Source organism: Nipponia nippon, unplaced genomic scaffold (genome assembly GCF_047370975.1).
Source record: "Nipponia nippon isolate SJK-2023a ecotype South Korea unplaced genomic scaffold, ASM4737097v1 scaffold_15, whole genome shotgun sequence".
NCBI lineage: Eukaryota > Metazoa > Chordata > Aves > Pelecaniformes > Threskiornithidae > Nipponia > Nipponia nippon.
Genome location: NW_028262331.1, coordinates 7,114,008 through 7,128,579, shown reverse-complemented (window position 1 = coordinate 7,128,579; position 14,572 = coordinate 7,114,008). Strand labels below are relative to the sequence as shown.

General features: G+C 41.2%; 1 protein-coding gene across 3 annotated transcripts in view; it reads right to left on the bottom strand.

The window, feature by feature from the left end:
• Positions 1-14,572, bottom strand: part of PIGL (phosphatidylinositol glycan anchor biosynthesis class L) — a 73,211-nt gene extending 58,639 nt beyond the window's left edge. For 2 of the 3 annotated variants that reach the window (XM_087751857.1, XM_087751858.1), the window contains exons 1-2: positions 14,069-14,572; positions 9,200-9,323 (exon numbers count right to left, since the gene is read on the bottom strand). In XM_087751857.1, the coding sequence (XP_087607983.1) occupies positions 9,200-9,323; positions 14,069-14,333 (389 nt within the window). In that variant the 5' untranslated portion in view covers positions 14,334-14,572. The remainder of the gene's footprint in view (positions 1-9,199; positions 9,324-14,068) is intronic. The other variant, XM_009464562.2, reaches the window with a different exon arrangement.

Here is a 14,572-nt window from a genome sequence, read left to right as displayed (position 1 = left end):
TGAAGAAAGAAAGAAATTAAGACGTCCAAGATTCTACAGCTCCAGTTCTACCACTTATGTGGAAGAATTGGGTTGATATAGACCCAAAACATATGTTGTATAAAAACACAGAATTTGTAAGTTTATATCCTCACAAAAATTCCACTGAGCCTTTACAGTGTCTGCAGTCCAAACATTGCTATTCCTATGAAATATAAAATACTCCAATCAACATGAAAGTAACATCTCTATTTATTACTCAGGAGTGACATCCACAAAGCAAATATTTTTTTTTTTTCCCCTATTGTATCCTGACATTGTCTTTTTATATGAAAAAGCCAGAAAGGTCCTCACTGAATGCCCTGCAATTATTTTTAGGGAGAGGTGAAATTCTCGGGAATTTCCATCACCCCATGGCCCTGTTCCAAAGGCCCCAAGGACACCCTACTTCGGCAGCTCATCAGCTCAACCCTTTGAGTCTGCCATAGAAGGGAATGCTTCCCTCTCATCCCTCAGGCACTGTAGGCATTGCTTCCTATGTTCTCTTACTAGTTGCCAGCATAGGAGATGCCTTCTGACTTCAATGGGAATTTTGAAAACAAACTCAAGAAATGAGAATTATATTGCTGGCATTCAGCAAGACAGCATACCATGGCATTTAAAGTGATCCAACAGCCTTTGACACTATGCCTTGTAATTGGAAACATTCTGTCCTTAATAAGCCTAATAAGAGCCTTGCTCCCAAGGCTCAGATATTGGTTATTCCATAAATTTTCTAGTGACTGTCTGAACTAGCCAAGTTAGATGAAGGGAACAGGAATAAACCAACAACTGGTTTTAATGTCATGAGGCCCCTGGACACACTGAAACTTCTTGTCCCCAAGAGACTGAGGCAACTTGAGGGAAGTTACTGCAATTACCTTCAACTAAAGTGTGAGTACAGATAGACACTAACTGCAGGAGCTACCTAGTACAGCTAGGATCCTGACCTTTAGCAAAAACAGGAATGGATGTAATTGCACTTCTCTAGAATCTGAATCCCAAGGGGAGTTTGACCAAGAGTGGCTGCAAATCCCCTTCCTCTGTTTTCCAGCACAGTAATTACCTGACGTGCAGAAAATGCAAGTCCATTGCAGATGCGAGTGGATGATGTTTCCAAATCATGTCATAGCCTCAGATCTCACAGCTTTATTTTAACTGAGGCACTCAACATTTTGTACTGTAGCTACAATTAAAATAAGATTATGAGAACACACAAAGAAACCACACAGTTCTTGTGAACAAGGCGTTAACGCCCAATCCATTATTGTGAGAAGGCTTTTAAGAGTGTTCCCAGTAGAAATAGGAATATATTTTCCCTGAGTAAGCTGGGAGGAATGCAGAGATTCAAAAGCTTAAGCTGAATCCATGCTAGATTTTTTTCTGTTTGTTCCTCTGATTAACTTACTGTGACTATTTGGTATAACTGTTACTCTTTAAGGAAAAGAGTTGACCATTTTCTCTTCTCTGATAAAAGACCACAGTCTGCCTATCAGTAACAGCAAGGTGTTTGCAGCTGCAGGTTAAAATGAGTGACTAACAGAGATGTTGCTGGGCTATCAAAGCAGGGAACCTTGCGGGGTCAAAGGGGAAACGCCTGTCATTCTCCATCAGTTCCTCAGGGTGTCTGTTGGCAAAACACACTGTATTGTTCCACTGTGTAACTGGCAAAAGAAATAGGTTGTTATAGTTTGTCATGTTCAAAAGGGGACTCTTGGGTATAACTGTTGAAAATAGCTTTAATCTAATGACCGTTATCTTTCTATGTCGGTAGCTTACTAGTATCATGAAGAAAGTCCACTCAAAATGTTTTAATATGAAATGCTGAATTTTATACTGGAAACCATCAAACCCAAAGACACTTCATTCTGCATGGACACAAGTGGTCTAGTTACAGAATCGCTCCAGTCAGCATATCTGTGTTACCAGGAGACGGCAAAGCTGGGACACGAACCACCCGCAAATTCAGGATGGGTCACTGAAGCTTTCCTTGCTCCAAAGAAGATGCCTGTCTTTAACATATGTGGGGGACTTTTAAAAGCCATTAATAAAAGCATAGTAAAAGGCATTTCTGAAGGTATGACCTAAGAAAGAACAAAAAAAAAATGACTTCTAGTGGATTTCCCTGTTTTGTGCATTTCCCTGTCTTCAGCCCTAGCCAGTTTTCCCAGACTCCTGAAACACAGCTACTATGCACAGCCTTACTTCTTTTCTTTCTATCAGCTTACCAGTGCTGATGCTTTTTAAGTTGAATCAAACTTGCATCAGCTTTGGGGGATGGCTGGGATCCCTGTTCTCATATTTTATGTTTTGAGATCAGTATTTCATGGGGTTTTTTCTGCTAAAATAATCTTGAGCATTAAAAGTATAAATCTCAATGCTTAGTATTTTGATTTGATTTCCATAAAGACATTTTGTCCTTTAGCAGTACTCCTTCACTTCCTCCTGCATTTATTCAGAGCCCTTGGCTTCTCTGGCCGGACTCTTGCTCTTAATCAAACCCTGCTGTGACTTCACTGACGTGGTTTGACAGGTCTCTGTTGACATCTGAGGGAGAATCCTTGAATGTTTTGAAATGGGCCATTGCTCATTGCTCTACAGAGGTAATCTGGGGGACATGCCCCTTTAGCACTGAAAGGATCATTTTCCCTTTCACCACAGACCCTTCCCTCTTTTTCTACAGCAAAGGGAATTAATTACGCTGGAAAGCTGAGAAAGGACCTGGTTCACAGAAGCCCCAGGGAAGCAAAAGGGCAGATTTCCTTGTTGAGGAAAATATCTAACTTAGGACAAAATAGCTAAACCTAACTTACTGCAATACAAGCCTTTGTTTCGGAAAGCAGCTTTCCTGGAGGGCAGAGAGACATCTCAATCCCCAGAAGAATTTCCTCTTAAATTATTGCATAGTGCAACACATAAAAGCAGAAGCTGGAAGGCAGACTTTGATATAAGCCTTTTTATAAAGTGTTCTGTTGTCCCAAAATATCAGCATGAGCTGCCATGTGGTAAGCATTTTGGAAAAATTATCTGTTTGTTTAGAAATGTAAATTAAAATAGGTGGCCAAATATTTGTCTTCTCAGAAAGAAAACAATTTAAATTTCAAGAATTACACTAAACGGGAGTGAAATTTGGCTACAGTGATTACATGAACAGCAAGATACCCACCTGACTGACAAAGGCTTCATGCCTTCTTGCAATGGTAAAAGCGTGTTAGTATTCAGGATGATTATGAGTATGTTTGACTGATTCAAAAGATGTAGGTTGATTTCCCTGTAATACACACTGAATGTGCGACCAATTTACATGTAAGATTTTCTGGTCCCACAGATGCCATTCTTAATTAAAGAAAATTCTGCAAAAAATAAAGACCTCTACAGTACTGCTGGGATAAGTAAGATGAAGATAATCCCATCACTCACTACTGAAATATGCAGCTCTTCTAGAATAAAGTATGGCAGCAATTTTAATCAGCACGTAGATCAGCTCTTTAGAATTAGCAATAAAATAAAATGTCAAACTATAATACCATGAGGAACTTAGGAAGAGTGAATGTAACTAATTACCACAATTATTTCAGCAGAATTAAAACTATTAAATACTGATCCCAAAATATGAAATACAAGAACAGGGAAAGAAGAAACATCGGGGAATAAAATCACCTTTCTGATCAGAAACACATAAGTAAGACAAACACATTTTAAAAAAATCCCATTCAGCAAGATGACACAGGTTTGCAAATGAGTGAGCCAGAAACTGGTACGAAATCACTGATAGCTTTGCCACCAGACTTCACCGAGGCCAGGATTTTATCTCTGCACTGCTCCTGGTGCCTCCAGTTTTCAGGCAAGCTTTCTTAAGTGCAGTACATATTCTCACTATACAGTTTGCATCTTCAGCTCTCATGTGCTTAACACCCTGCCTTCGAATCAATAAAGCCATCAATGAACCACCTAAATACAGTAAAACCGAACTGGATCAATGGGATATACCTCTTAACTGTCTGTATATATGCTTCTAAATTCTCATTAAAAGGTTCAAATTTCCAGCTACATATTTAATTCTCTGAAGGGTCTGAATGTTTTTATATCTTTCTGATCATCACAGTCGGACACACACCCTATTTATTTAAGAATATATTTTCCCATGACCTTACAGACTCACTTCTCTGACATGGGAAGTTTGTTAGAAATTAAACACGAGGAAGTGCAATAAAGCCTATTTACCTTGTAGGGGGAAAAAACCAAGCCCAACAGCAAAGAATTATTATATGAAAAAAAGAGAAAAAAAAAAAAAAAGAATTTGAGCCTCTCTGCAGCCTCATAAAAAACTTGCAGACAGCTTGTCATTCTGCATGGGCAGATGTCCTCTCTGCTGTGCATTGTCTAATCAGAGCCCTTTTGGACTTAAGTGAAATAATAATAATAAAAAAGCGAATGGAGAGCAATTTCCATGGAAACTTGGAAACAGATGTAACATTATTTGCAGTATGCCTTTGTACTGTGAATGGAAAATTTTCTAGTTTACACAAATCTCAGCTATTATTTTCTTTGCAGTGCAAACTTGGGCCAAATATTTTCTGTCATATTAAAGATGCAAATAGTTGGTTTTACTTTCTGTCCAGTACCATGCACAAAAGCTTCAGAAACTACAGTAAAATGCTTGATATTTATCTTTCCGTGAACCCAAAACAGATATTAGAAAAAAAGAATAATTTGGGCTTCCTTTATGCTTGTTCTCTTCGGAAAGTTAAAACAGCTTAGAAAACACCTCCTGTTTATGTGTAATGTTACAGACTAGTAGACAGTCAGAGCATTGGCAGATGTGCCCAATGTTAATGGGAGCTTAACTAACTCTTAATATTAGACCAATTAAATACTAACTCATAGTTTTCCATATACCATGAGAGAGAGCTTTCTAGCTCAGGAACATGTATTCACAGATTAATTACTTACAGATAGCTTTCTCAGCTATAAGTAAATTCCCGACAAAGTACACTTACAAGTCCAAAACCATGGCAATGACTTGTGACCGGATAACTATTTTTGGAGACGAGAGCACCTTCATCTCACTATGTTCTCACGACCAGACAGATCAACAACCAAGAAAACATGTAGCACTGCCACATCAAAGAACAGCACCCAAAGCAGCTCTTAGACGAACATTTTTTCTCTTCACATTGCTACTGAAGCATTCTTTTCTGCATATTCTAAAGACAAGGGAAGAGAAACCATCTCTGTGTTTTATGAGAATGCAGGACTCGCTTTTTACTTGTTTACAAGCTCTCCTTTTGCTAAGCTGAACCTTGTCTTTGCCACACATCTCGAGTGTAAATCAGTAACTCAGACTTGTTCTTCTCAAGGGAGGGAGTTCTGCCCTGCTCTGCAAGTACTCATGTCCTTTAAGTGGATCACTTGCCCATACATCACCAGAGCAATTTAAACTTTAAGCTAAATCTGGCAGCAAAGTCTAACACATGCCTAAAGAACAACAGAACTTTTGGTGAAAATGCATGTCCCTTTTTGTTTGCAGTGCAGCCAAATGCTTTATAAATTAGATCCTTCTGCCACCACAAGAATCTAGGTAAATTAGCATCTGATTTACCTACTATTTTAGACGTATCATTGTAGCAGATTTGTCAGTTGAGTTAGTCTGTGTTTGCATTAAAGGTATCCATACCACTCATATTTTAGCTATGCCTGTTTTACCTTCACTGCAGATCTGTACAACATACCAGCCTTTGTGAAAATTTAGCTGGTATCATGGCACAGTAGATAAAACAAATTATCTCTCATCTTTACAGCTACAAAAAGTCCATTTTTGCAGCACATAAGACGATAAAAATGTACCAAAAGCACAGAATTTACATTACCATTTATGTCATTAATGAAGTGACTTTTATCTTACTTGAGTTTCAGACCCCACTCTCCTGCTACTCCTCCCTCACTCAGCAGCAGGAATAATTGTCACAGTACAGAAATTAACTTTAAACAATACAAGTCCTAGTTCTGAGCTGGGCTGCTCCAAGTATTAAGCCTAGTGCGGGAATGGTAACAAAAGCAGACTGTAAAATTTTTCTCTCTTAAAAGCAGCTGTTCAGTTGGTGTAGTGTTGGAGCTATGATAATTACATGACAGCTCAGGGGACACCTCTGCGAATTTGGTGCCTGACCTGTACTTTTCGCAAGTAGGAAGAATCCAGTGCTCTAATTTAAAATAGTCTGGAAAAGGCTGTCTGCATGACCATCTGTTCACCTACAGTGCTGCATGGTAATGCATGCCCCTTTCCACTCCTGGACCTGCCCTCTGCAGCAAAGAACTTTTCTGCGGGAGATCGACGTGGACCTCCAATCTCCAGGGCTGAAATGTGGGTACAGTTTGGGACCATATTTGTGCAGAAGATTTGAGTTGTCTTTAACTGAGGTAACAAAGAGTAACAACATCAAACACCCGCTGAAGAATCAGTGCAAAGCAGTTGTCTGATAGAGACGGAACTGGTCCTGGCCCTAGGAATCCTGGCTATACTTGAGAGAGTCATGTTTAAGACAAGGAACTACTTAATAAGGAATTGGTCTTTAACACAGATTTCATCATAGGCTGACTGACTGAAGCTTTCTCTTTACAAGTTCACACACAATTCAAAATGTCACGTTGATTTTATACCTGCCTGGCCAAGTGAGATTACAGAGCAAGTCAATCACCTTGCTTTTCAGATGTATTTCCCCTTTTACATCTTGAAAATTCTACTCACTCACTTGTAGATCATGCAAAGAAAGAGGAAGCAGCATGACTCAGCTCCACACTACAATGGCTGGAGCAGATCCAGACCTAGCAATCCTTTGGGCTTTCCTTACCAAAATACAAGTCTGCAGCTTGGATAATGTAAAAGCATCCAGTGTTTGTATAAGAAACGTTAGATGGGCAGCATGCCAGCTGCAGTCCCTAAGCAATGTGCTAGTTCTTTATATTGATGGAAAATTATCTTCTGAAGGGTTAGGAAGGGAACAAAAAAAGCCAAAGGGCTCTGATCTTAAACAGTGCCTATGGAAGACAAAATGCTAGAGGAACAGCCTCCTGAACTGTATTCTGTAGACATGAATTTACACGGAAATCTAGCGGCAAATAACATACTAATTTAGCAAGTTTCACATCATGCCATATTGGCAAATATTTTAGTATAATCTGTAAATTACAGAAGTCATAACAGAAGCATAGGAAAGCTACTGACCTTAAGGAATCCAGGAATTCTGAGCAAGTTTCAAGAACCCTGAGTCCCGGCGCTTTGTCTAAACCACTGGAAAATAGTACTCTAAAAATTAACTACTCCAAAAATTCAGTGTCATCTAGAAATTATTCCTGATCCTCTACCATTTTGCTAACAGCTGATCCACAGATGTTTTTCATAAAGAGCATCCACATGGTGAGTTATTGCAGAGTAAATAATGCACTGCAAACACACTTAACTTCACTGTGTAAACAAGCTCTGAGCAAAATTCAGCAAGAACTTCACTTCAGTTCACTCCCTGAACACACAACAAAGTTAGACAATTTGAGGGTTATCTCACAGCAATCTAACCTCAGAGATAAAGGCCTCAAACCTAAACCTGTTTCTTAGAACAATGTTGTACATTCTAGTCCGTGCCCAGAAGCTCTGGGCAATGGGATTGATCTGTCTTTTCAGGCACTGCGTTCACCAGGGTAAATCACGTATCAGTCATTACTTACATAAATATGTGTCATACTAGTAAAGAAAATAGAGAGGCATGATCCAAGCTATTTCTCTGAAATGGCCCTCACCTTCCTGCAGAGCAAACCAAAGTATTACTTGCAAAAAGCAGTCCTCTGGACTGTGTACGCTGGGGGATGACTGAGCAGTGTCGGGCAACTTGCATCACATACTAACCAACCTCACACTGTGTTAGAGGATGAAAGGCCAGTAGGCCTCTGGGCTCTGTGTTAATTTCAAAAGATGGTTCATTGAGCAGACTTTATGCTTAGCAAAGCTTAGCAGCTTTTTTCCTTATCCCTCCTCAAAATGTTTTGGGCATTGTCATACAATTGTACTACAAAACTTGAAGTTATCCAAAACCAGTTCATGAGAAGCGAACGGAAACATCTCTTTTCATTCCAAAGGAAAAACAACTCCTATGCTGTTTTCCTAAGTGAGCTGAAAACTTGGAGAGAAACCTAAAGCTAAAAAAAGCAAGGAACTCAAGAAGATTCATATTCTGGACTGTGGTTTCTGTTGCCTTAGCTTAAGGGAAAATATGTTCATGGGAAAAGGGCCTGCCTGGAGCCAGATTTTTTTCAACTCTGACTTTTGTAGTTGGCATGGCTTTAAATCAATATGTTACTATTAAAGTCATTTCTTCATAAACAAAAATATTCTTTATGGATTGTATGATAGTTGTTTACAATTGAAACAACCACTTGTACCATGTTTCCTAGCAATCAGTTCAGCAACTATCAATCCCAGACAGACAGTGATCGGGCAATTTAAGAGGCCTTTACGATGTTAGTTCTGAGTTTCACTGATTCAAAGTTTTAAATCACCTTCCCAGAAGAGAGTTCTGAATTAATCCCAAAACAAAGTGTCAGCTTTATCACCTACCTTTGTGTCTACACACAACTAAAGAAAACAACATCACACCTTAGAAAAACAGAAATCTTGCATGGCTTAATTTGAAACAATCTTACTGTCATGTTATTATGGACTACCTTTAATACTGCAATTCACTTTTGTCTTTAACCAGGACTAAAGCAGATTGTAAATATAATAGAATTCCACGCTAACGCTGTAAAGACTAGCCTACAGACAAACCTGCCACAAGCAATTCAGAGAATTGGTAATTGTATAACACTGCAACAAGTGTAACAGAATGTGATCATGCTGCCCAAACACACTGTGCCAGACCCCAACAAGTATGGTTATCATTATTCTAAATGCTCTATCAACAGAGCTTAACCTAGGGGTTATGATTATAAACCCATTATAAACTTCAATTGTCTTCTGCATTAATTAGATTTATGTTAAGAGTTAACAAAAATATCTAATATGGGCTTTTTTTGAGATTCCTGAAGACTTTTTAGAATGACACAGTATGCTTTCACTGAACTTTAAAGTGAAATTCATCCCCTATTTAAAAACTGCAATGAAATTATGTTATAAATGAAAACTGGTTACCTGTGATCAATGACTGTTACATCGGACGCAGGAATCCCCAGAAGAAAACAACTCTGTTCCAGTTCTTTCTTACGAATCTCTCCTTGATTGTAGTAATTTCCTGAAAATATCAAACACAGCAACACTGTCTAATTTAGTTTAGGTTAGCTTGGAATTAATTCCTCTTTTCTTTCTCAAAGCACTAAGCGTGAGCATCACACGTTACATAAAAGGGCGTCATTTGAGGAACAGATACATTGCAGGGGACAAACTCCATAGCTTTTGCCTGAGCAACACCTGGCTTAGCTCAGGGTAAAATGCTGAGGCAAAGTTCTGCCCACCTTGACTACATTCCTCATGTTTACACACTGAGTGTGGTTTGCAGCCGTTCATGAGCTTATTTGGCAAGGACATCAGAAATTGCCAGGTCTAATCAGATCAGTGGTCCAAACAGTCCAGTATCCTCATCCTAAGAGTGGCCCAAGTGCTTCTGCCAAAGACACAGGAGATCTTCCAAACAACAATTCTGGAATAACCTGCTTGGGAAATTGCTTCCAACCACCTGTTTGATTAGCAAATGTCTTATTCCTTGAAGCTCTTCGAAGAGTTTTTTGTTTGGGCTTTTTGGGGTTTTTTTTGGTATATGCCTAATCCACTTCTGAACATTGTTAAATTTTTAGCAAGATTTAATCTCTCTTTTGGTGAATTCCATAGGCTGACCATGCTTCGTGGAGGAAAAAAAAGGAGACTTCTAATATGCATATACATGAACTAACTGCTTACACGTTTTCTGAATGGAAGTCACCAATATACTACAAAGCAATTGAGCAAGATCTGTTCATAAACACAGGAGAAATTGCCTTTCCAGTGAGGTGACTGAAAGTTGTTACCACTGGCAAATTTTCAGGTTGTCCCTGTGAAAGAGGTTAGTGGGATCTTAGTCTACTTTTTTAAAAACAATTGTTCACAACAAATCTGTAATAATTAATCTCCTTAGGAAGGGCCAAAGAGCTACTACTCCTTCGCCGTTAGACATGCTGCTGTGAACTCCCTCCTGTACTCGTAACAGCATAGGCCCACAGAGCCAAGCTGAACAGCAAGTCCAAAGTACGTGGAACAGAATTGTTGAGATAACACATGGAAAGCCTGTCCCACGGGGTATTCTTTAAGTGATTAAAGCTTATAGTATATTCTGGGCCACTTCTAATGAGCAGTAATTGTCATATAACACTAGGACACTGCAACAGAATACAGTGATGGAACTGAAAGGATTTGAAGAAATGAGGAATTCCATCATAACAATATCTGTTTTGAGACAAAGATTTCTCAGAAGTCTGCATCATTCACAGAGGAAATCCAGGCAGAAACTAATATGGCAAGATTGCAAAGAACTTATAGAACCAAAAGAGAGAAAACCTAACTTAGAGAAGGCATTTGGGAGAAGTTATAACAGACTGAGACCAACAACTAGCAGGGAAGCGGGATCCATTATCTTAAAACACTGCCTCCTTCTTCACTGAATTATTTTCTTCTCATCTTGCCCTGACATTTCCTTATTTTTTCTTGGCATCAGCCACACAAAGTCCATGCCAGAGCCACAGTGGCCCCTTCCAGAACGTTGCCCTGTGCAGGGCAGTACTTGCAACCCAATTTTAACTTTGAAGCAACAAAATGAAAAAAATACAGCTGAGTATTAATGTATGATTCAAGTCCGTAGTCAGCTGTCTTGAATTACACTAGAACTTTTTATTGTTGTGGGTGTGAGTCATCTAAATCTAGCATTTCTCTCAAGCAGTGTTGCAATCCGAGCCATCGCTAGCAAGCTTTGTAAAATTTTCAGAGGGAAACTATGAAAAAAGAAAACCTAGGAAAAAAAAAAAACTAGGGGAAAAAAAACTAGGGAAAAAAACTAGGGGAAAAAAAAAACCTAGGGAAAAAAACCTAGGGAAAAAAAAACTAGGGAAAAAAAAACTAGGGAAAAAAACCAGGGAAAAAAAAAATAGGGAAAAAAAAAACTAGGGAAAAAAAAAACTAGGGAAAAAAAAAACAGGGGAAAAAAAAACCTCTTCTTGCAGACTGAGTGAATGGTTTTAGGAGACCATGACAATGATTATCTGTGTGTTTGCCGAGGAAAACATCAGCTTGGTAGTCTGCAGCTTAGATTGCACATTCCAGCTTCAGCAAAATTAATTTAAGTGTGCACCTTCACTAGATGGATTACATGAGTACAGCAGGAATTATTTTAGACTGATTCTTTGCCAGGCCATTAACGACACTAGTGTTTTAAGATAACATATCTTTTGCTGCAATGCAGTGTAATAGCTGACTGCAGGTGATGTTTTATCCAAATAGTACCACTGTTCTCAAAATACCTAACTTCTACTGAACTCAAAGGAACAGATCCATGTTCCACAGCTTGAGAAATGCGTCAGGACATCAGGAATACATAAATGCTAACAAGAAAAAACGGGCAGCTATTGAGAGCAAAAACAGCTGAATAGCTGATGCTGCTGGACCTTATCCATGGAGCACTCACAATACAGAGTCAGCTACTACACAGAGCAAAGCACATTTATACTGAGTCATTATTTCAACTGAAGATTATTCAGTGTGGAAAAGACTGATTTTTTTTCCACAGTGCTGTAATTCTAATTCATTTCTAAGTCATTTTGATTGATACCTGAAAACTGCAAGTATGACGGTTTCTAAGTAATGATTTTGTCTCAGTGTTACAATTTGCAGAGTCTTTGATCAACTCACTTGTCATCATCATACAAACAATGTGAGGATGAACCATCTGAATTGCTCAAAAGACTAATAAGAGGCACAGAAAAATCTATTAGCTCAGTGAATGTGTTCTCCTATATAGGCTGCTAGTTCTGTTACGAAGACATGCAAGAGAGTACCTAGAAGGCAGTGTCAAACATGCTGAATGTTTCATGTCACTGAATCAGGAGTAAAGAAAAAAGAACATGTAACAAAATAAACAGAAACACAACACTTCTTTGGAAAGTTCTCTAATAGCAGGAGTGTATTAGTCCCCAAAACTGGAATGGCAGAGTTGCACTGCAGTAATCTCTCCGCAGCTGTGAAAAAGCCAAATGGTATCCACAGACCTTTGTCCCTCAGCAAAGACAACTGAAAGCTCTGCACTAAATCTTGAATGGCAGGTATAGAGTGACCAGTAAAGCCATTACATCACTGGACTTCAACAATAGCTTAATTCCTGCCTTCTCACCTAGATGGTCTGTTATGACAGAAAGCTTTGAAAACAAAGAACAGAAAAGTTGGCAGTGAACTAGCTGGAGCTTTCAAAAACACAGCAGGCCCTTTTCCCAAATATAAGTAGCTGTCAGTGTAAGATATAAATGTTTGTACCCTAAGATACTCCTCTCAACAAACATAAAAAATATCTTTAGTTTTCACCATCGGCTCATGGATTCTGGTATAGCAGTATGGTCTGAAAGATCAATTAAAATGAGGTTACTTCTTATGCACAAAAAACTGAACAATGTAATAACTGATTAGGTATCAGTTCTGCAGAAAAAAAAATAAATCTGGAGCTTTAGTAGATCACGAGAAGAACACAAGACAAGAGTGTCACGTGCTGTGAAAAATCCTTGTCCTGGGAAACAGTGGAGCCTGCAAGAATCTTTCCGTTCTGTTCAGCCCCAGAAAGGCCGCAGTGGGAGTACTGCTTCCAGTTTTTGATCACTGCACTTCAAAAAAGATGTGAACCAACTGGAAGAGTCCAAAGGAGAGCGATGACAATGATCAGAGGTTTAGAAAACATGATCTATGAGGAAAGACTGCAAGAAATGGGGTTGTTTAGTCTGGAGAAGATAAGACAGAAGAGGCAGATAACAGTCTTAAAATATGTAAGAGGCTGCTACAAAGGGATACTCTGATTTCCATGTTCATGGCAGATAAGAAAAATAAACAAACAAGCTTAAATTACACCAGTGATTCAGGAAAAAAGTGATTTGAAGAAAAGCTAATGCAGCACTGGCACAGACCGCACGGGCTGAGGAACCTCCCTGGAAGTTCTGAAGAACGAACTAGACGTTTGCTTGCAGCAGATGAAGACACATTGATGCTGCCTTCAGGTTGACTGATGAACAACACGACCTTGGGTTCCCTTCAGGCCTATTTTTCCATGATTGCATTGTTATTTTTAGATGTGTTACAGTGAATGCATCATTATGACAGGAAAACTGGATCATCCAAGCAAGTCCTCTACAAGACGACAGAATTACAAGGAGATGCCAAAAAGCTGTGCTAAACAGCGCCTTTTTACAACTTACTGACACTTCCTCACAGCTTGAAAGTACCTCAGTGCTGCAACAGGAGATTGGATTGTGAAACCACTGTGCAAGGTTCGGATATAGAGGGAGATTTTGCTACAATGGCAGCTGCTGAAACCCTGTGGAAAGTAACATTCTGACCAAAGCCACCCATGCGCGGCAGCTCTCCAGGGCATGCGGGATGTTACGACAGCGCGCCGTGACCCAGAACCCTGCCATCAAACCGCAGGCGGATGGCACAGCACCTCCTCCGCTGCACGAGTATTTCATGGCGGTGCCACGCTGTCATGGCTGCACGGGCCTGAGGTTCAGCACAGCAATGACATCATGTGTAGCATCACGGTGACAACACACGCAGCGTCACGGCTGAGTAGGGTCGCCCCACGGTACAGCCACCGCTCGCTGCTCCGAGGCACCGACGCGTCGTCATAGCCCAGGGCTGACGTCACAGCGACGGGCCACACATGGGAAGACATCATGGCGGCCTTCCCATGAGGTGACGGGCGGGAAGTCCGGCCTCTAGGGGCGGCCGCGGTGGCACCGCAGGGGTGGGTGCCCCGCCGTTCCCGGCGCGTCCCCCCCTCACCTGCGGAGCAGCACAGCACCGCGGCGCGGGCGCCGGCCCTGCCCAAGCCGAGCACCGTGGGGGCGAAGAACATCGCTTCGTCATCAGGGTGCGCCGTCACCAGCAAGAGGCGGACGCCATCCGCCCGCGCCGCCGCCCTTCCCCTCAGAGCGGCGCCGGCCCCGTCCGCCGCGTAACGGCGCCGCAGGCGGCGCGCGCCACCGAGCAGCAGCGCGAGCAGCAGCGCCAGCGCCGCCGGCCCCCAGCCCCACGGCCCCGCTGCCATAGCGACCGCCGCCGCGCCGCTCCGGCAGGAAACGGGAGGGGCGGCGGGAAGGTTCCGGGGCACGAAAGGGTTCCCCACCCCCCCGCCCACTACCTACCCCTTCCCTCTCTTCCCCGCCTCGGGGCGGGACCGCTCGGCCGCCGTCGCGGAAACGTGCCCCGGCGCTGCCTCTCCAGGGCTGCCCGGCAGGAGGGGCACACCGGCAGGCCTCCCGCCGCGCTTGGCAGGGGCCCCGCCGG